At 39.7% G+C, this 22,810-nt stretch overlaps 1 protein-coding gene, 1 long non-coding RNA gene and 1 pseudogene across 3 annotated transcripts; 1 reads left to right on the top strand and 2 right to left on the bottom strand.

The window, feature by feature from the left end:
* Positions 1-7,146: 7,146 nt before the first annotated feature.
* On the top strand, positions 7,147-10,358 carry LOC109193291 (pentatricopeptide repeat-containing protein At1g80150, mitochondrial). 2 transcript variants are annotated; one of them, XM_019344155.1, is made up of 3 exons: positions 7,147-7,324; positions 7,455-9,075; positions 9,765-10,358. In XM_019344155.1, the coding sequence occupies exon 2, from the start codon at positions 7,643-7,645 to the stop codon at positions 8,861-8,863; it is 1,221 nt and encodes a 406-aa protein (XP_019199700.1). In that variant the 5' UTR covers positions 7,147-7,324; positions 7,455-7,642; the 3' UTR covers positions 8,864-9,075; positions 9,765-10,358. The 2 variants fall into 2 exon arrangements, with proteins under 2 accessions (XP_019199700.1, XP_019199699.1); XM_019344154.1 differs by having other exon boundaries at positions 7,147-9,075.
* A 764-nt stretch (positions 10,359-11,122) lies between these two features.
* On the bottom strand, positions 11,123-17,835 carry LOC109193299 (annotated as a pseudogene).
* A 3,673-nt stretch (positions 17,836-21,508) lies between these two features.
* On the bottom strand, positions 21,509-22,384 carry LOC109193327. Its single transcript, XR_002056258.1, has 2 exons — positions 22,031-22,384; positions 21,509-21,932 (listed from the first exon to the last, which is right to left on the bottom strand). It is a non-coding gene; the product is annotated as an uncharacterized LOC109193327 (long non-coding RNA).
* Positions 22,385-22,810: the final 426 nt, after the last annotated feature.

Here is a 22,810-nt window from a genome sequence, read left to right as displayed (position 1 = left end):
TATGTGGTCGAGATCCTCCGATTGCCTTGCACAACGAAAACAAGTCGCACCAGTCGTTAAATACTGCCTAACTCGTTCTGCATTCGTGAGAACTTTCCCTTGCTTCACAAGCCACAGGAAAAAACAAATTTTTCCAGGCAGCCTGAGCTTCTATATTAAATTCCATTCGTTATCCGGCTGATGTGGTGCCGCCTGCACCACTCGCTCATACGCCGACTTCAGCGAGAATCGTCCATTCGCCGTCCGGCTCCACCCTATTTCATTGTCCACGTTCTCCTCAGCCAGTAAGTAGCTTGCCAGCCGCTCCAGGGTCTCACGCGAAAGTGTCGCATCTAGCTTTTCCCAATTCCACCCTCGTATGCCATCCCAGTACTCTTCTACGTTTGCATAGAGATCCGGAAGGGGCAGAGGGATGAGAAATTGATCATACAGGGGTTGTTGCGTTAACCAGCTATCCATCCAGAACCGTGTCGTCTTTCCGTTACGAACCACTCGAGAAGTCGCCTGTTCCAAATAGCCCCAATCAGCGCTCATGCCTTTCCAGATATTGGATGTATTCTTTTTCCTCTGCACAGACGCATTGTAATGTCCTATCTTTCTATATTTCGCATCAAGGACCTACACCCATAATTTATCTGCCTCCGTTCTGAAGCGCCAACCTAATTTGACCATATACGCAGTGTTCAATTCGTGAAGTCGCCTAAGCCCAAGACCTCCAGAGCTTTTGTCAGTTGTCACTAGCTGCCAGTTTGCGAGGCTGATTTTATTTCCCCCCTCGCTCTTCGTGCCCCAGATAAACCTCCTGGTTCTCTTTTCCAACTCCAGGCATAAGCTTTTTGGCAAGGAGGTCGTTTGCATGGTGTAGGCCAGAATGGCATTGAGGACCGTCTTAGCGAAGACAAGCCTCCCTGCCGTGGTTAGCGTTCTTGACTTCCATCCCTCTAAGCGGGCCGAGACTCGATCTAGCAAGCCCGATAAGGTGTTACAAGTAATACGACCGTGGAAGGAGAGGACTCCAAGATATCTTCCCAAGTCGTCTGTAGCCTCAAAACCCAGTTTACTGGCCATGTCATTAGCCAAGGCCGGGGCCGTGTTGCGTGAGAAGTGAACCTGAGATTTTCTTAAGCTAATCTTCTGCCCCGAGGCCTCGCAGAACCGGTCCAGACAGGCCTGAATGACTTCCACCTGTTCAAGAGAGGCTTTCGAGAAAATGACCATGTCATCTGCAAAACAAAGATGAGAAAGAGTAGGACCCGAGTTAGCAATTTTAATACCCTTCCAATTATTATTACCAACTTCCGAGGCAATTAATTGACTGAGGCGTTCTATGCACAGGACAAAAATTGCAGGGGACATCGCATCCCCCTGTCGTATGCCCCTTCCTGGGCTGAACAAGTCGAGTCTTTCCCCATTCCATGCAATAGACAGCTTGGCAGACTTTATACAAGTCATTATGATCTTGACCCAATCTTCCCTGAAGCTCGCTTTTTCTAGGGTATCCTGAATGAAGTCGCACGATAGACGGTCATAGGCCTTTTCCAAGTCCAGTTTTAACGCCATAAGCCCTTTAGACCCTTGTTTTCCTCGCATGGTATGCATAACTTCTTGGTAGATAATTATATTATCCGTTATCTGCCTCCCTGGGACAAAAGAACTTTGGTAAGTCCCCACTAGCTTAGGCAGGATATTCTTTAACCTTTTCGTGATTGTCTTTGTTATGATCTTGTAGTTGACGTTGCATAAGCTGATAGGCCTGAACTGCTTTATGGTCTCCGGGTGTTTTGCTTTCGGGATCAGAACAATAAGAGTGTCATTTATTCCCTCGGGGAGGTGACCAGTCAAAATAGCTTTCTTGACCATGTTGAAAATACTGTCCCCCGTTATCTCCCACGTGCGTTGGTAGAAAGCCGCGGGAAAGCCATCAGGTCCGGGGGCCTTGTAGGGCTTCATGTCCGAGGTAGCATTATGCACCTCTTCTTTGTTGATTTCCATGTTGAAAAAATGCCAATCTAGTGCTGATAAATTAGGGAAGTTCGCCCAAAAGTCCATTGCGGGATTATCATCGTTGCTGCTCGCAAACAGGTGGGAATAGTAATCTTGGACATGACGCTTCAGTTCGTTTACCTCCATGATCCATTCCCCACGCTCATTAAGCAAACTTGAGATTGTGTTTCTCGATTTACGGACTGTAGCAGCTGCGTGATAGAAAGCTGTGTTCCTGTCCCCCGACACAATCCAATCCTCACGTGATCGTTGGAACCACAACAGTTCCTCTTGGTATAGGGTATCTTCTAACTCCTGACGTAGCTTTGTTTCGATTTTAAACAGACCCCCGTGGTAACACTCGCCTAATCTGCGTTGAATACCCCTAGTCGGGCCAAAAGAGTCCTCTTGGGCTTGAAAATATTGCCAAACTCATTTCTATTCCATTCCGAAAGTTTACGTGCCAGAACGTGAGTGTTAGTAGGTACCTCACGGCCATTGTTCCCAGCCTCGTCCACAACACTTTGCATGCCCGGGTGCGTGAACCAAGCGGCTTGGAACGAAAAACGAACAGGCATGATCCTTTGCATATCCCCTTCGACTTTAATTAAAATTGGAGCGTGATCAGAGGCAAGCCGAGGAAGGTGATTGACACTAGCCTCCGGGTACCTGGTCTGCCATTCCATGTTGCATAAAGCCCGGTCCAGACGGGCCCTTAAGGTGGTCACTGGACCCATCTTTTACCCATGTTAACTTGGGCCCAGAGAAACCTAAATCAATAAGGCCCTCATCTTGGATCCAATTCACAAAATCCGAACTGCGCTGGGTGGAAAAAGAGACATAGTTCATTGTTTCCTCCCGCTACACAACTATGTTGAAATCCCCCGCCACTAGCCAAGGCCCTGAAATAGACCTGCCGGATTGCCTGAGGTCCCTCCAAAGTCGTCGACGAAGGTGGTGAGCCGGACTGTCATACACCGGGGCAAAAAACCACGGAGATAGCCCGACTTTGGTAACCTGCATGAGAATAAACTCCGGGTGAGTAAAAAGCACGGTAATCTGTACCGGATCCTTCCAAAAGACCCAGATTCCACCGTTGAAGCCAATAGTCTCAACTCGGATCCAATCAGAAAAGCCAAGCTTCGTGCAGATAGCATTGGCTTGCGAACCGGAAACCTTAGGTTCAAAAAGTCCCAGGATGCATGGCTTGTGGACTTGAAGAAGGGTTTTCAGGGTGCGGTTCTAACCACTGGCCCCTTGGCAATTCCAAAGAAGGCAATCTATAAAAACCAGACAAGAGAAAGAGCAGGGATAAACAAAGACTCAAAACCAAAAAAGGCAAAGACCAAAACTAGGCAAACCAAACTCAAAGGGCAGTTGCCTCACGATGCATCGTGGACCTATCTATGTCCATCACCACATCCCCCTCCTCGTCTAGCTGCCCTGGCGGATCATTATGATGCTCGTTTGTGTGCTGCCAGACTGGGGAAGGTAAGTCTCCCTCTGGGTCGCCCAACACCACTCTCGAGGATCGAATTATCAACCCTCATTGTTCCCCTCTTATTAACACGTGCTCCTCCTCCTCCTCCTCCGTGCGCCGAGGTCTCGTGATGCCTTCCCATCGGGTGATGTTGGATGCTTCCCCTGCTCTCGCCAGTTGTCTTCGCGTCTCAGTAGGGTCGTTTTCTATCTGCTTTTCCATCGCTATGACGTTAGGCCGTCTTGCACGCCCTCCTGACGCCGGTGCCGTCGGTTGTACTTTCTTGGCCGGCTCCGCCCTTTCATTTGAGCATTCGTGTCCAGCTTCTGATCCAGTGTTGATCACCTCAAACCTTTCCTCCTGGTTCTCCCCGTCATCCCCTGTACAGATATAGGAGCAAACCTGGATACCTGGATGCCTCCATCACGCGTGGCTCTGGAGGTTTGTCCTCGAGCATTCGCCGGCTTCTGGTGTCCATCCGGTGGTAGTGCTCTGTTTCGCGGTCGTCTGCCCGGGGCGATCATCCAGGCCCCAAACGGAGCTGCCCCAACTTGGACCCCTTGATTACCTTGAGCCTTCCGTCGTGCCATCGCGTCTTCGCCCACTGCCGCCTCACCCTGGTTTGTTTCAGTTGCTTGCGCTGCTTTCATCGTGGGGCATGCTTCCGCCCCATGGCCATAGATTCCGCATGTAAAGCATATCATGTGGATACCTTCATAAGCCACAGATCTGACCTGTCCTTTGTTGGTAAACTTTGAGATTAGTGGCTTGGTTATATCGACTTCCACGCATATCCGGGCGAACATTCCCAGTGAAACCAAGCTCGTAGCCTGATCAACGCGAACCGAACGTCCAATTTTGTTCCCCAATTTTATGAGGAAGATGATATTGAAGTACTCCGCCGGCAGGGATGCGATCCGCGCCCAAACCAGAACTTTCTCCGTGCTGTCCGCAAAAGGATCAAAATCGGGCACCCATGGCTTCACGGTGAGGTAGTGATCCATGATCATCCAAGGTCCTTCGAACATTGCGAATTCCAGATCGTCCACAGAGCCGAACCGCACTAAAAAGTAGTCGTTGTCGATGGCTATTAGATCCATGCTCCCCTTTGGCCGCCACATCGACTGAAGTCGTCTTAGCATGTATGCGTAGCTTACTCGTCTGCCCATGACCTTAATTATCAGCGTTTTTCTCCATGGTGCCCTGATCGCCTCGATCTCCCCTAGCGTTAGCTGGATAGTAGGGCACAAAGGGTCATCGCCATCCTCGTCACATGCCTCCATTGAGTCCACCTCTTCTGCATCATCGGTAGGCTGGGGAGGCGGGGCGGTTTGTCCTAAGACGCTCTGGGCGTACGTCCCTTGGAGTGTCGTCAAAGCCTGCACAGATGACAGTGGGAGTGTTGGTACAGAGGGCGTGATCACGTCATCGGCCTGCACCATCTCTTCCACGAGTGTCTCCTTCACGAGCTCTGCATCACCATGTGACTCCCTCTCCTTTGATTTGCTCGCCGATTGGCTCATCGGGGTCCCGTTCGTACTTTTCTGCTTCTTCGTGCTCCGTTCAAGGAGATCGCGATCTTCTTCCGACCGTTGACTAGAGAGAGTTTCCATCTTGTTCCCGATTATGCTAGCTTGTTAATTTACTCTTTTCTATTATTACTATACTACAATTTTGATGCATCTTATAGCATAATTTTAAAAATTAATACAAAAGTTTTTATAGTATCAAATTAAAAGGTATTACATATAATATTAATTTCGATTCCAGAACATTTGGTCGTAAGTTTAAATCCCAATCAAATAATAATAAGATTATATCATAATTTTCATTTTAAAACTAATTAGAAAATACCATGTTTTACCCATATTTATACGAAATAGTAAGGGTGTGTTTGGTTGGTGGGTTTTGCCCATAGGAATGGGTATGAAAGTGATTGTTGTTGTTTGGTTGATAAGTTTTTAGAATACTACTATGAGTTTCTAATACCCCATCAATTGGAAACTCATATCCAAATAAAATAAGAGTTTCATTCCTTATTCATTCTCAAACACTACTATTAGTAACCATTTCCATTCCACCTTACTACCAAACATGTTAAATACTTTCACCAAAACCGATTACCATTACCAAGTATTTAATACCCATTCCAATTCCGATTCCTATGTGCAAACCAAAACACATCCTAATTTTAATCACTAAGTTGTTGACAAAGCATTATTGATCCTCAAATTTTGTACTAGAAGTGTCCATTTTGGTCCTCTTTTTCATGAAGTGAAGATTTTGATGGTTTTAGTTTCTCAATTGGTTAGTTAATGAAAATTTAGGGTGTGTTTGGTTCGCACATGGAAATTGAAATTGGAATGAGTATCAAATACTTGGTAATGACAATGAGTTTTAATGAAAGTATTTTGCATGTTTGGTAGTAGGGTGGAATGAGAATGATTATTAATAATGCTGTTTGGTTATGTATGATCCAATAATGGGAATAAAGATTTTAAAAATACAAGAACACAAAATTAAGACAATTGATTTTAATATAAAGACATCCAAAACACCAATATGAACAAAAAAATAAAAACAAAAATCTAAAAGCACTAATCGAAGGGGATAAGAAGGAATTAGGGAATGAAAGGGAATGATACCTTTATTTTATTTGGGTATGAGTTTATCAATTAAGGGGGTATTTGAAACCCATAGTAGTGTTCTGAAAACCTATCAACAAACAATACCAATCACTTTGATACCCACTTCTTAAAGCTAAACCTGTCAACCAAACACACCTTTAATGATCCAGAATTATAAAATTACAATTTTATTGATATTGATTAACAAACTCTCTCTCTCTATATATATATACAATGCAATGGTAATTACTTTCAACGGTCGTTGTTAGTAATAGTTAAAAGTGCTACTTTATTAAAAAAGATAAGAACTTTTGGTCCTATGATTATAAAGATGTTGTTAATTTGAGTCCACAACTTTTAAAATTAACAATTTAGTACTCTAACTATTCAAATTTTATCAATTTAGTTATTATGGTCAAATTGCCGGCTAATTTTTGGCCAATTGTCACGAATTTTTATCCACATCCCACTTACCTCTGTGTTAATTCAAACAATGATTCACAAATTAGCTTCAATTTTAACACTAAATTAAAAGATTCTGGCAATAATTGGCTGACAATTTCGCCAGACTAACTAAAATTGATAAAAATTGAATATTTAAGATACTAAATTGTTAGTTTTAAAAGTTGTGGATTCAAATTGACACCCCAATAGTCATATGACCAAAAATAAAATTAACTCATTAAAAACTTAGATAGTAAAAAATTAAAGAATTAAAATTTTTATTTTGTATACGTATATTAGTTTGCCAAACTAATTTATTCTACATTATTTTTTAATTTTTAAATAATACTGACTGTATTACATTATATTATCACACCCTCTCTACTGAGGAGTCTTAATCTTATGAATTTTCATATAAGAAAATCGGAAAGAATCATTACATACCATCTGAGTACAAGGTGCTTGGCATTTTACAATTTTTAATTGACTAGAATTGTAATACATAATATATTATACTCTATTCATTGTTTTAAAGAAACCCGTAATTATAACATATTACAAAACTGAAATACTACGGTCAGCAATAATATGTCTCTAACATGGACTAAACAAAAGCCTCTAAATTTGAAAGAGTCGAGTCGACGCAGCCAAACCCAAAACCTAAATCCTGTTTTCCTGGCGTGACGCATACCTTCTACACTCTACTCCTCCACCAGCTTGGTGTCTCCTCCGTGGTCTCTCCAGACCCCAAAAACCCCTTTACGGATGAACGACCTTTTCTCGTCCTCCGGTAATCTGCTATCTTTCTTTACATTGAAGTTCCATACTATGAATCTTTATTGTTCATATACGAATTAGATATAGACAGATACATCTCTCTGATTCTGCTGGTTTTTATCCAATCCGGGTTTTGGATTCAGAGCACATCTGGGGTTTCTGAGTTTCGCATTCGGTTTGATTGAATGCGCGATTACTTTTTGGTTCCGCGGTATGATTTAGTTTTTGTTAATGTCATTCTTTAATGGGTGCTGATGATTTTGATGGAAAGTTTAGTAAAAATTTAATCTTGGCCGTTGGGTACCCTTGAAACTAAGGGTAGTCTCTGAACATGCAATCTCTGCGCGTGGTTCGCAGATTTGGAACTGCACATCTTATTGCCGCAGCTCCCAGCATTGCATCTTCCAGTATTGCTAGTAATAGACCGGTCTCTAAGAAAAAACCAATAAAAGTGGATGAACCTGCACTTATAAGGTTGAAAAAAGAAAGAGATCCCGAGAAGCTATTTAATTTGTTCAGGGCAAATGCGCATAATAAGGTTGTTGTTGAGAACCGGTTTGCATTTCAGGACACGGTTTCTCGCTTGGCAGGAGCTGGCAGATTCGATTACATTGAGAATTTGCTTGAGCAGCAGAAGACTCTACCGCAAGGTAGACGGGAAGGTTTTGTAGTTCGAATTATAATGTTGTATGGGAGCGCTGGAATGGTGAAGCATGCTATTGAAACTTTCTATAATATGCATTTATATGGTTGTAATAGGACTGTTAAGTCGCTCAATGCTGCTCTCAAGGTTTTGACTCTATCCCGTGATCCCGAGGCTGTTGATTCGTTTTTGAAAGATGTGTCGTTTAAGTTCAGTATTAGTTTAGATATATTTTCGATCAACATTATTGTCAAGGCATTTTGTGAAATGGGTATTTTGGATAAGGCTTATCTGGTAATGACCGAGATGGAAAAGTTGGGAATAAGCCCGGATGTAGTTACATATACAACGCTTATATCTGCCTTTTACAGAATTAATAGAGTGGAGGTCAGTAATGGCTTGTGGAATCTTATGGTTCTTAAGGGCTGCATGCCTAACCTTGCAACATTTAATGTTAGGATACAGTTCTTGGTGAATCGGGGGCGAGCTTGGGATGCTAATAAATTATTGGATTTAATGCATAGACTTGGGATAGCTCCTGATGAGATTACTTATAACCTCGTAATCAAAGGATTTTGCAGAGCTGGTTTTCTTGACATGGCTAAAAGGGTCCATTCTTCTTTGCATGGCAATGGTTTGAAATCCAATGAAAAAATTTATCAAACCATGATTCATTACCTCTGTAAAGCGGGTGAGTTTAACTTGGCATATACAATGTGCAAAGATAGTATGAAAAATAACTGGTTCCCAAGTGTCGATAGTATTATAATTCTACTTGAAGGGCTACGGAGATATGGAGGATTGGAAGGGATCGAAAAAGCTCGATTTCTCATCACTTTGGCCAAGAGAAGAGTTCCTCCTTTTTCTGCAGATCAATTGAAAGCAATGCAATCTATATTATCAAAGTGAGTAATATATGGCACTGAACTGTCAATCTCAGCGCTTATGCTGATATTGCAGCTCAGCTGGAGCTGAAAGTTACCTCATTCATTTTCTATTGGAGCAGAGCTGGGCATCCATACACTCTAATGGATGAATAAGCACCCGAGGACAGTGAATTTATTGTAAAAAGTTCATGGCAATTTGGAAGTTCCGAAAGTACAATGGCGACTTCATAAGTTGTAAGTTTTTCTTTTTTGTTCCCCCCCAATCCCCATACATGTCTATGCATATGCCTATTTCTAAATTTTGTCAATGCCCAACATCTCTTTGTCTCATGCACACAAACTGCACTTATGTATTCATGCTTACACCTGTATGTATGTATCTTTATTTATCTCGTCTAATTTACCAGAAAAAATTTCCAAAATCACTGCTTTTGTTATATTTTCATGGAGTTAATTCTACTCTTTAGTCCCTGACTATAGTAGCATTTTCACATTTAGTCAATGTTGAAAAAATTGCTAGGTGCCTGGGGACCGCCTAGGGCGCCTAGAGCACCTAGGCGAGTGCCTAAGGCGCCTAGGCGCGATTTTTGCAACATTGCATTTAGTCCTTCCCTTATAATATGGCCACAACCAAATTTAGATGTCCTAGTTGGGGACCAAATCTCGTAAAAAATGTTATAAAATAAAAATAAAAAGGTAGGACTCAATCTGGCCAAATAAAAAGAGTGAAGGATGCGATGTAATCAAATTAAAAGGGTAGGACTAAATGTGCAAATGCCACCATAGTTGTCGACTAAAGCTAGATTTAACTCAATTTTCACGTCATTTTACATTCAGATATTTTACTGATTAAATGTGGTGCTGTTATAATGTTACAACTGATCTTCAAGATTAGGTAGTTTAATTATCTTTTCTGCTCTCAGTTTTGCCTGCCTGTGTATCCAAGTCGACAACTTTCTGACTGGAGACAGGAGTAACTGCACAAGAGTACAAACAGGTGTCTTCATCGTCCAATTTGGTATTCATGAGGCCATCTTAGAGTTGTGACTGAGCTACAGAGGCCTTGCATATTCGGGCATTGCTATATTTTACTAGTGAAATTCAAAAGAGCTTCTCGGCCATTCTGTGGTTTCGGTGAGATGGTAATGAAGGAGCCCTTCTCAAAATGTGCCTGATTGTCCCAGGGTTTTTGATGTTTCACAGATGGAATGGTTATTCTTATAATTCCTGTATGCTGAAACTATGAAGACAAAAGATGAATGTTTTCCTGAGCCCCATTGACTTTGCGGCGGCTTTTGGTTAGCTTTGCATTAGATACACTTGTTAGATGACTTTGCCCCATTGGCAATGTTAGTGATACAGCTAGAGAACTATTCTTGGATTTTTGTATACTGATAATCACAGTTATTTTGTGTAGATATTTTGCCTGTTTAGCAAATGTCAAAATGGGCAAGGCAGAAAACTCAAATTGTATTATTTTTATGGGTAATTTTTCAATTTTATTGTGTTCTTGAATACTTTTGCTAGTTTGTTTTCATATACTTGAGCCAACTAAGTGCTTCAAAAGTTGAACTTTTATAAATAAGGTAAAACATAAAGTGTGGAACTTGAAATTAATAGTTTCAGTTTACAGAAGCAATCTGGAGAGCATTCCTAAGTATAAAATCATCTCCTTTTCATTGCAAAACCTTCTCTTGAGCAGGGCTAAATCACTGATATGCCCTAATTTGACAATCTGATCCCAAAATGTAAGAAAAGAAGCCTGCTATAAGTCCTGTGATAATGCAGTAATATAATAACCAGAACAATTGTATGACAATTAGTCTAGATAGCTCCATTGTCCTTGGTCTGTTTTGGAGATGCTCAAGTTCTCACTTTTATTGGCAATATTAGTAAATGAAAAATTGGAGCATGTGAATGAAGAACAAGAGATCAGCTTGAAATGAAGCTTTAATCGTTCATCCATGAAGGTTATTAATTGTGCATCGCTATCATCTGAGTATTCTAATGTCTTTGATAAGTGTCAAAGATGCTTACTTTTAAGGGTCATTTCGGGGTTGTTTTATGCTCATGTGGAGTCCTTTGTGAGTGATTTATGAGGAAAATGCTTTGAAATGTGCTAATGTGTTGCAAAGCCCTATAATATGTACACTTTAGTGTTTTGAAGGATTCTTGAGCATAAAGGATGGCCTATGAGCTTGAATTGGAGGAACCAAGGAAGAGTGCAAATGGAGAAATGCAGCATGTTAGATGAATAAGGGTTAGTTAGAGTTAGAGGTGCTTAGTCTCTCATTTCATCCACATCATTTGTTATCGGCATAGCAGCACACAAAGCAACACAAACACTCTTAAAGTCATAATAGTAATCTCTAAGCTCGCGCCCCTTTTGACTAGACCGATATGCTTCCTGGAATAACTGGTATAACTTTCTCAAGTTACTAGTTCCACTAAACCATTTGTTCACTAAATCCCACACTTCTTTAACAGTTTGGCAGTGTTGCATAGATAAAATAATTCTCCTATCAATGCAATTAATTATACGTGACATTAACGCTTTATCAATAGTTTTCTAGTCCCCAGCTGTAGCATCTGTAGGACACTCTTTTTCCAGATGATCACCCTTCCCCATACCATCTAAATTTACTTTAACCAAAAACTTCCACTCAGGAAAATTAGACCCATCCGGAGCCAAAACTATGTCAATTAATTTAGATGGCGTAGAAATAACAGTGATATTCCTCTCTTGTGCCATTCTAACCCTTTACCCAACACAACCAAAAGCCAAAACAGCACACCAACAAAATCAAAAAGGCTAAGCAGTACACCAACCTCACGCAGTAAGCAGAACAGCAGAACAGCACAGTGCCCGTACCTTTTCCATTGGAAGACACAACCAGACGAAAAATCTTCAACACCTCCCACCTCCTAGAACTCAGCACGACGAGGTGAGACTGGAGAAGCAAAAACGGACCGGCGACGTCGTCGAAAACCTCCTCACGCGCCGGCGCGTGGCGTCGGAGCTACTCGGCGACGGCGGCGCGTGGCTGCACCGACGGCGGCCGGACTTTTTGCAGCGGCGTCGCCCGTCCTCCCTCGACCTAGCCCAGGCACTCACTCTCACTAACTCCGCTCTGATACCATGTTAAATGATGAAACACAAGAACAATGTGTATATTCTCACATATTTCTGTACAAGAGCACCTGGTCACGAGTCTGATCACGATCGTGGCTGGGGTCCTAAGCGCTTTAATGACCCGGTCACGATCGTGACGGGGGTGGCGAGCAAAATCTTGGAAGAAGTCCAAGAGATCTTGAGATAAAGCGAAGAAAATTAGAGTGTTAGGGGGATTCTTTAGATTAGATTAGAATAGTTTAGATTTACTTTCTCTCTCTACACCAAGCTCTCTCAATTCTCTCCATTTGAGAAGGAAGAACTTCAAGGATTCAAGAGGAATTTACAACTCTTCTTCAACCTAGGAGCTCTCTTCTTCCTTGATTGGAACTCATGATGATTGATTGCAATTGCTATTGAGTTAAGTAATTTCATTGCATTTAATTCCTCTAATTTCCTCCATTGATTGCTCAATTGCTTTTGTTTCTCAATTTAGATCAATAATGCTTGGCTAGAATCTTCATGTGAATTGGATCCTATTTCCTTGTATTGTGTATGAATTGATTAAGGTAATTGTGACTATGTGTTGATGTCTTGGTGGAAGTGGAATTCATATTGACTCTTGTGTGTGAAGTGCACCACATGCAATAGGTTTAGGAAGGATTATGCTTGTGAAAGATTGAGACATAATCCTAGACTCTTTCCCCTTTCAATTCTCGCCCTAGATCCAAGAAGACAAGGTCCGGAATGGGATGTAGAGAATATGTTTGATGAAATGTCTCATAGAGGTAATGTTGACATTCGAGTGCTTCCTTGCCCTATGATAGTCTATGTAGACTGAGATATCCATGGCATTGGATGTCATCTCACATAGCTTCACCTCTTGCCTAAGTTTATTCATTTCACATGATCAAGGGAAGGCCGATCCATTTCACCTCACATCTCTTTGCTCACTTTGTTTAATTGCTTGCACATTTACTTACATTGGTCTCTACACTTTGAACTTTACTTCTTCCATTCAATACCATGAACTTTCAAGTGCAAATGTGTGATTGTGTTTGATATTACAACATTCAATTCCAAATGTCCATCCTTTGAAAACTACATCTGAGAGAATATCCATTCTTCGCCCCTACTTTCCATTCATCGCTAACTCACAACTTGTCACCTTCATCTTTTTGTTTGACACAACACCTATTACCTCTCATCAAACCTGCTAGCTCTTGAATTGAACAAGAAGTGATTTTCTCCATCTTATCTGCAAGTATATTTGTCTAGTCTACAAATCCTAAACCAATAAGGGGGCGTTTGGTTCACGGAATTTTTGGATTACCCTACGACGACCTACGAAATAGGATTACCTTCAAGAAGGTATTATGAGATTTTGGAAATTTAAGATTACCTTATGTGTTTGGTTTGGATTATGAAATATAATATTACCTTGTTTGGTTATAAGTTATATTTTATGTTATATGGATCAATTTACTATAATGTCCTCAATATATATATATATATATATATATATATATATATATATATATATATATATATATATATGGGAAAGGTTCAGGTGCGGGTGATGCTTCCTGTGCGGTTGTGCGGTTGGACGCACCTTAAACATTAACATGGCGTACCTTAAGTACACATGCAACCCATTAACCTTAAGCACACAAACAAATCACCTTAAGAACATAAACCACTCACCTTAAGTACACAAACCACGCACCTTAAGCAAACAACAAAGCACCTTAAGACAACACAAACCACGCACCTAAGGTTTTAAAATGGCTCACCTTAAGTTTCACACAACTGACGCATCTTAAACATACAAATCACGCACCTTATTAAGAAGGAAAACAACGCACCTTAAGAAGAAAAATCACGCACCTTAAGTTTCAACAACTACTCACATTAAGCATAGAACTTACGCACCTAAATCACATAACCCACGCACCTTAAGCACAGAACTCATACACCTTAAGCACAACCCATGCACCGGCAAATCAAATTCTAACTAGAAACAAGATCGAAAAGAAGCTCGTGTGCGCCGGCACCTGCGGAAATTGGCTGGCTTATGCCAAACTTGGTATCATTTTCCAACTGATCTCGTGCTACAGAGAGCACGAGAGGTTGCACTCTCGGGTTGTACTCTCGTGTCCTGAACAGTAGCACCCCAACAGTCTGAAACCCGAAAGTTCAGCCTGTTGTACAGATTAAACTCATCTGTTACGGAATTAATACTGTTTTAATTCCAATTTTTAAAACTGAGTTAAATCCTAGTTAGTGGGTGACTGTTACATGTGTTACACAATTGGTTTTAATACCAATTTAATGGCCATGTTGAATGTTATCACTCCAACATCCCTATATAAAGAGAGGTAGAGCTAGGGATGGCAATTTCAATCCGACCCGTGGATATCCACCCGAATCCACCCCGCATGGATCGGGTTTTTTTGGGTGATGGTGGGTGGTGGGTCGGGGGTGGGTCTTAAAAAAGCAAACCCGCGGTAGGTCGGGTTTGATTCGGGTTCTATGTACAAGACCCGCCTAGAACCCCACCCGACCCACCATGTGTGTTTATATATATATATATATATATATATATATATATATATATATATATATATATATATAATAGTAAATTAAGTACTAGTATGTAGTTATTTATAAAAGTTTATATAACTTCGTGTATCTTTTTACTATTTTTTATATCAAAACTACTAAGTTTATTTTTAAAAATTAACAATTTAGTTATTATATTTAAATATTTCCATTATTTATGTTTTAGTATCACTAATGGATTTTATTTTTTTTTATTATGTGTAAATAATTTAAATATTATTTTTTGAAAAACTTAATAAGATGATAAGTGGTGGGTACCCGTAGTGGGCACCCGCACCTGGTGGGGGTGGGGGTGGGTTCTGAAAAAGTCCACCCGATGCGGGTTGGAGGTGGGGGTGGGTGGAGAAAATATAAGGTGGGTCGGGTGATGGATGTAGCCCTCCCCGACCCACACCCGACCCATTGCCATCCCTAAGTAGAGGGATAGCATTTTACAACACAGAAACAAAAGGAATTCCAGAAAGTTTTAACTTCTCAAAACTCTGCTTCTACTCTCTTCTTTAGCCAACAATGTTCACTGCTTTGCTTTGTTTGCCGGGTTCTTTGTTTAGGTGTTTAAACAAAGAATCGCACGTTTTATCCTGGGAAACCTAGGCTACAACGCTCCTAGCACTTGTGGTGGGAGGTAGGTAGCAAATAAGGTTTTAAGGAAAAGAACTTTATGTTCAAACTCATGCTAACCTTTACCCAAACACTCCACCTAAGAAAATAGGGATAATCACATTATTTGAAATATTAACTTCACATCAGCTTGGGATAATATAACATTACCAAATAATCTCATAACTTGAACCAAACAAGATAATATTCCGTATAATATTGCCAAACTCAGATTATCTAATAATGTCCCTAAGTTTATTCCAAAATAGTTCACACGTCGAGGTATAAGGTGGTATTCCTTCATCAATCATCCCATTTCAAAATATTTATATGCTTCCTCAAGTTTGCCTCTCTTCTGAATATGTCGAGACAGAAGGATAGTATCCCCTTTCTTCAATGCCATCCCAAACTTCCTCAACTCTATCAAATCTTCCCACCCTAATAACCATTTTAAGCACCATATTATATGTATGCCGATCTGGTTGGCAACCGCACTGATCCATTCTTGAAATCAGCCTAAATGCTTGGTTAACTTCATTATGATCACAATGGAAAGCTAAAATCGTATTATAACTCCAAGAGTCTGGAGCTCTGGAACTGCTCCTCCATCAACCATCTCCTCCAACAGTTGGTAGGCATTTTCCACCTTATTAATCATACAAAGTTTCTTGATCATGCAATTGTAAGTAAACACATTAGGGACAAGATCATACATTTTAATCCTATCAAGAACCTTGAAAGCTGAATGAATATCATTTGCCTGGCAATAAGAATGAACGAATGAGTATAGAGTACGTAAAAGCATCTGGTTTAAGCTCCAAAGACCACATCTTTCTTTCTGAACATTTATAAGCTTCATCCATCTTCCCTCCTTGCATAAAGACTCCAAGAGACAATTATATGCAGGCAAATGAACTGAACATCCTCTCTGAAGCATTTCATCAAACAGCTTCTGTGCCTGTGAAAATTTTCCCATTTCTCCCCAACCTCCAATCAAAATGCTATAACATTTTGTACAAGGTGCGTAACTTTCCTTAACTCTGTCAAAGAATTTTTGGGCATGCGAGGTATGCTTTCTTTTGCACAACGCATACAGAAGGTGACCAAGATCATCTACATTCGGTTCAATCCCAAAATCGCCAATCTTGCAAAAAGCCCTCATGGCATCGTCAGGAAGATTAGCCCTGAACACCATCGAGAACATATGTGGAGTGATTTCACAAGATTTAGCGTCTCTCATTTCCAAGAGAAAATCTCATAAGGTCATAACAGTGGGAACTGCTTGCTACGTCCTAAGATGTCAACAAGAATGTGATAGCTCTCTTCACTATGTCGAAAGTAGCCTTTGAGCCCAGAGAAACAATCTGTGAGCGGAAAACCCCAGATTCCAGCCCCGCTTGAGCACTTGTTCAACCACATTGGAGAATAAGGATGCTGAAAATGACAATAATTGGAGAATAATTTGCAGAATCGGAGATGGAGAGTGCTTCTCGTGCTAAGAGTTAGAGTTCTGGTGGAGCATTATGCTGTGCACTAGGTTACAGAAACGACGTCCTGTTGACCTCCAATTAAAAAAACACAATTTTGATTGTCGTTAACGACATTATGTTGTGCATAATTTGAATTATACATCCATAACTTCATAACTATACATTCAGAATTGCATAACTACACATCCATAACTTCATAACTATACATTCAGAATTGCATAACTACACATCCATTAACTTTATAACTATACATTCAGAATTGATAACTAGACATCCATAACTTCATAATTATACATTCAGAATGTGAAATTATAATTTCATAACTATACATTCAGAATTGCATGCATAACTACACATTCATAACTTCATAACTATACATTCAAAATTGCATAACTACACATCCATAACTTCATAACTATACATTCAGAATGTGAAATTATAAAATTATGAACATATATTGACATAACTAACGGGAATCGAAAATGATTTTTTTTTTTAAAAGTAAAACGACGCCGTTTTTGCAACCGTGTGCACCATGCATGACGCACACGGTTGCACAACATAATTTGCCATATAACATCATCCAAACCCTAAGGGGGCGTTTGGTTCGGGTTATATAGGATAACTAAGGTTATATTGGGTTAGTTATCTAACATTCCTATGTTTGGTTGGAGTTATATAACATTCCCTTGGAATCAAATATTGCCTCCACATCAGATTTTTCCTTGTTTGTGAGGGAATGTGATTCCCTTGTTCATCTTAGGTAATGTTAGATTCCCTTGCCATTTTACCTTCCTTGCCCTTCATGTTTGCAAGGTGATTTGTAATATGAGGGTATTAAGGTAAAATAACCATTATAACATAAACAACAAATCATCAACCAAACAGGTTTATATTACATAACTCAGTTTTTACCAAACACAGGAATCTAACATTCTCAGTAATCTAACATTCCCAACAATCTAACATTCCCTAAGGTAATCTAACATTCCGTGAACCAAACGCCCCCTAAATCCTATTAGACTGACTCTTCATCTTCTGCATATTCTCTCATCCGCATTCTCTCGTACTAGACAGTGTTCTGCCTATTCTCTAATCCGCATTCCTAAACGCATCCGCATGCATGGTGGACACAGTTACACAGCATAATTTGCCAGTTCTAGTCGACATGATCGTCGAAACTAAAAGTGCTGCAAATTTGAAACTCCGGCAATTTAAACGTTACGATCCAATATTGGCCAGATTCTAACGAATGTAGATAGCTGAGCCCAATAATGAGCCCAGAACAAGGCCCAATCAACATGTAGGTAATAGAGGTCAAATTATAACCCAAAACGACATCGTTTCGTACCTTTTCGCGTGTCTGCTGTTAACTCCTTAAAAAAATTCATGTTTCGAATGTACAAAATTATATAATAAAATATACAGAATTTTATACCTTTTATAACTGAATACACATAATCTTTTTTGAAAGGATAATACACATAATCTAACATAATACATAATATACATAAACTCTTAACATAATACACATAAACTCTTAACTCTTAAAAAAAAAAATCCATGTTTCGAATGTACATAATTATATAATAGAATGCACAGTATTTTATACCTGAAAACACAAAATTTTATAACTGAAAATTTACATATTTCGAATGTACAGAATTATATAACAGAATGTACATAATTTTATACCTAAAATTAACAAAACGATGTCGTTTTGGGAGGCGTGGGGAGCACATTGCTATGTGCGCCCTGGTGCACGGTATAACGATTGGTAAGAAAGAGAGAGAGAACTAGGGAAGAGAGAGATTTGTCTATATAAGGTCAAAGTCCTGAATATATAATACATATATGTATAGATTAGGATGAAAGATTTAATGAATATTGGGCTTGGATCTATATGTAACAATTATATATAATTTCAAGAATATGTATTGGGCCAAATAATTTCAATAATAAATAAATAAGTAGGATAAGGAGAAAGTCCATAATACTAAGAATTAAATGTCTTAGAAATAATATATATGGACGATTTCAAAGAATTGGGCTCAATAAAAGAATAATTCCATCTTAGAAAATAATTACAGGAAATGATTCGGAATAATATATTACGGGGTGTCACACTCTACCCCCTTGAAAGGAGTTTCGTCCCGAAGCTCAAAAGACATTTTGAAGGTAAGAAGTCAAAATGAAAATGGGACAGTGAAATATTCAAGGAAAACATATCTGATTTCAAAGAATTTGACCGTGCAGAGAAAAGAGAGTGATGATTGAAATTTTCAAGCTTAGGAACAACACAAGTTAAGAATAGGATCAAGATTATTAATAAGGACATGCAAACTACCATTTGGAAAGAAAACAATGGAGAAGTTTTTGAAAAATAGACAGGAGTTTCAACAAGGGAATATGCGATTCTTCAAAGGAAACGAAAGATGCAGTCTAAAAATGAAGCAAGAAACTCGACTACAACCTAAAAGATAACACTTCAACAGAATAAACTCACCAAAAGATGCACACCATCCGAGTGCAATAGCCAAAAGCACGATTAGAAACAACAAGGTACAGAAAGACAACTTAAACAATAAGGTAAACACACAACCTCACCGCGATTCCTATTAGCCTCACAAATCCTAAGGTCTCAACTTAGGCTCTTAAAGTAAGGTTCTTAACATCCTAGGCTCGACCTAAGCTCTTATAGTTAATCATTATCAATCCCAAAGACCTACAACCATAGGCTTGACAAGGCTCTGATACCAATTGTAAGTCTGTAACACCCCCCCCCCCCCCCCCCCCCCCAATTTTCTAAAACGGAATATAAAAAATAGATAACATTTTCTTATTTAAAAGACGAAATTGAAATGCTGAAGCGAATTAGAACTTTAAAACAAAAGGAGTGTGCCACGCTTGGACAACCATCTAAATCCAAACGCACAAGCTACAAGGTTCTACCTATAAATCCAATTACAAAGCAACTATAAAACATCTCAAGATCTAATCTAATCCATTATACCATGAACAACTTTAGGGATTCTAGTTCTACGCCACGCTCTCAACTAGCCACAAGATCTAGTCCTGAAAACATGGTTCAAACATTAGCGAAAGAATGCTAAGTAAATTCCACTCAAACTCGTAAGACTACATACATATACTTTTGTTTTCGAAATAGGTTTTGAGACTGACATATAGAATATATATCAATGTAACCAACTCAACAGAGGTTTTCAAAAGATTCAATTACCCAGGAATACTAAGTTCAAGACCAGATCAAGAGAGAGAGACACCACAATGATACTCAATTCAACTCCGAATTAGAGAGACAGTTCAACGAGAGATAACAACAGCAGTAGACAAAGGGTCTCATAAACAAGAGGCTCATCCAACGATACTCATAGGTATAAATATAGAAGGGAATGGAGATATGCCAAATCATACAATCAATATACTTTCTAGTTCAAGGCATAGTAGCATGAATATGTATACAATACCAAGTCTCATATCAACAATGGAAATATCATAGCAATGCATAATCGAGGTAATCACAACAACCAAGTATCACATGGAACAAGTGTGGAGGGCTTCCATCCAACATCAATATCACAAGTAATCAATGAAGACAGCTCAAGATCCTTAAGCGTACACACCCCTATTGGGATCTCTAGGCCCCAATAAGTAGGACTAAATTCGACAACCCAAGATATGTTTCTACCAGGTTACCCACAAATCAATAATCCAAAGGGCAACTTAGAGCTTTCAACACAACTAAATCGGTTCACAATGGTTGATCGGTGCTTTCCACACCAACGACCTGTCTAGGGCTTCCCACACCAACATAACCCATTGCAAATAGAGCTAGAGGCCCGCCAAGATCAAATTAATAAGTCCCCACAATGTCCATAACCAGCAAAGTAACCTCAACAAGGAATATACAACAACAAAGGCATGCTAACAAGTCAAAGGATTCTAAAAGGATTCTAAAGAGAGATACAAATATGAATAGGTCAAGGTGATGATTCAAGCTCATATCAAGGTAAGGATTATCAAAGGAATCATACTAGAATCAAGGAATCAATATTACTAGCATGTCAGCCAACAAAATACTCTCAAGAGAGAAATAGAAGGGATTCTCAACATAGATTTCAACATCACTCAAATAAATATCAAGACTAGGATTCATAGATGATCAATAGCTTATAATCAAAGTAAATGATTCATAAGACATAGCTGTAGACCCGAATATCATCAATAGATAGTCAAAGTTACACTAGAGACAATAAAACAGTACAGGAAGCAAAACAATCAACATCACGCGGGCTTGGGAGGTGGGGTTAGAGGACCCGCTGTCCACTACATTAGGAACAAACGGTGGGAAATGGCGGATCCTCCACTCCCACCAAAGCCTCCCTCAATGCTCTAACGGGGTGGACTCACGGGTGTGACAACCCCGTGGGTCACTCCCGTTAGGCCAATCACGAAGTAGAAACTGTTAGACTTCAACACACAATCACTAGTACAGATTTGCACATCCGCTACCCTTGTAAATGGTTATCCGCTACCCTTGTACAAGGGTAGCGGATGTGGGGGACGCTGAAACCCTTGAGGTTTCTGTGTCCCTTGTACAAGGGTAGTGGAAAGTTGAGCATCCGCTACCCTTCTATAAATAGAAGGGTAGCGAATACCATAATTTATTATTATTTTTAATGCGAATTATTTTTTTGTAAATAATTATTTATTATTTTTAAATTCTCTAATTATTTTAATCATATATAAAGTTCATACACTACAAATCAACACAATACTAATCATCAACATGATATTATCAACAAAGCATCATACGACAATATTATCAACCAATTATATATTAACATTAACACATCAATTAAATGATAACAAATATTACACACCAAATAAAATTAAACAAAAAAAAAAACACTATCGAAATTTGGAATTGCATTGTGAACAGTGAAAGAAAATGAAATTCAAAATGCAAGTCAACAACGAAAGAAGATAAGAACAAGGAAAAATTAAAGAAATGAAAAAAAAAATTAAAAAAATTTGACAGTCACTACGAGCATGCCTGCGTCGACAGACTTCTTCTTCGCCATCTACAGTTTCGCATTGCCGTCTGTCCGACAGTCTTCTTCCTCTGCTTCGTCTCTTGCCGTCGTCGCTCAGCGTCCTTGCTCGCTTCACTATCTACGGCTCGCAATGCACAGAGGCTTTGGCTATTCCACTACCAAGCTGCGGTTGCCTCGGGATCTCCAGATCTGAAGAAAAAAAGGGGATGATGTTGGCGGTTCCGGATGTTGGTGGTGGTGCCGGTGAGAAGAGAGAAGAGTCGACAGCTTTGTGAGAGCCTTATTACCAGATCTATGCCGTCGAAACCATTCCCTCACGATCTGAACGGCTAACGACAAAGGAGCTGTGCGACCAAGCCGATAAATCATTGTTGTCGAAGTCGTCGTCAGTTGTCACAATCGCCAACAACTCGCCGCCGTCGAAGCACTACCCGCCACCAACAAGCGTCGTCGTGAGGCCACCGTCGAAAGAACTACCCGATGGTGTCTCATTAGAAGCAGAGAGAAGAAGAATTAAAGGTTCGCTGGTTGATCTAAAGAGAAGAGAACATTTGTATGTTTTGGTGGATTTGGTTGAGATGAGAAGAGGAGATCTGATAGATTTGAAGGGTTTGGAATTTGGATGGCCTTAATTTGTAGATCTGAAGTTTGAAGGCGTAAAATGAAACTGATCCGTGGCTTATATATTTTATTTTTCGCTCCCCTTTCTCAAAGAAAGCGTAGCAGACAATTATATTAATTTAAAATTAAAATAACTATCCGCTACCCTTTCTCCGAAGAAAAGTAGCAGAAAACATATACATTTTTTCAACCGCTACCTTTTAAAACAAAAGGGTCGCGGTTTCTTATTCATTTATTTACAATTATGCCACCGTCCCTTTATTTTTTAACAATACACTACCCTTGTTTGAAGAAGGGTAGCCTAAATTCAAATTTCTTTGCTCCTTTTTGTACTAGTGAATGCAAGATTAGACATAACAACATCATATTCTCAGAGCAAAATATACCAACATCAACAAGAATCTAAGAATAGAAGAATGACACATCAAAGCACAAGAAATACTCAA

Source organism: Ipomoea nil, unplaced genomic scaffold, assembly GCF_001879475.1.
Source record: "Ipomoea nil cultivar Tokyo-kokei standard unplaced genomic scaffold, Asagao_1.1 scaffold1868, whole genome shotgun sequence".
Taxonomy (NCBI): domain Eukaryota; kingdom Viridiplantae; phylum Streptophyta; class Magnoliopsida; order Solanales; family Convolvulaceae; genus Ipomoea; species Ipomoea nil.
Note: the sequence above shows the minus strand (reverse complement) of the source record. Positions and strands in the feature narration are given on the sequence as shown.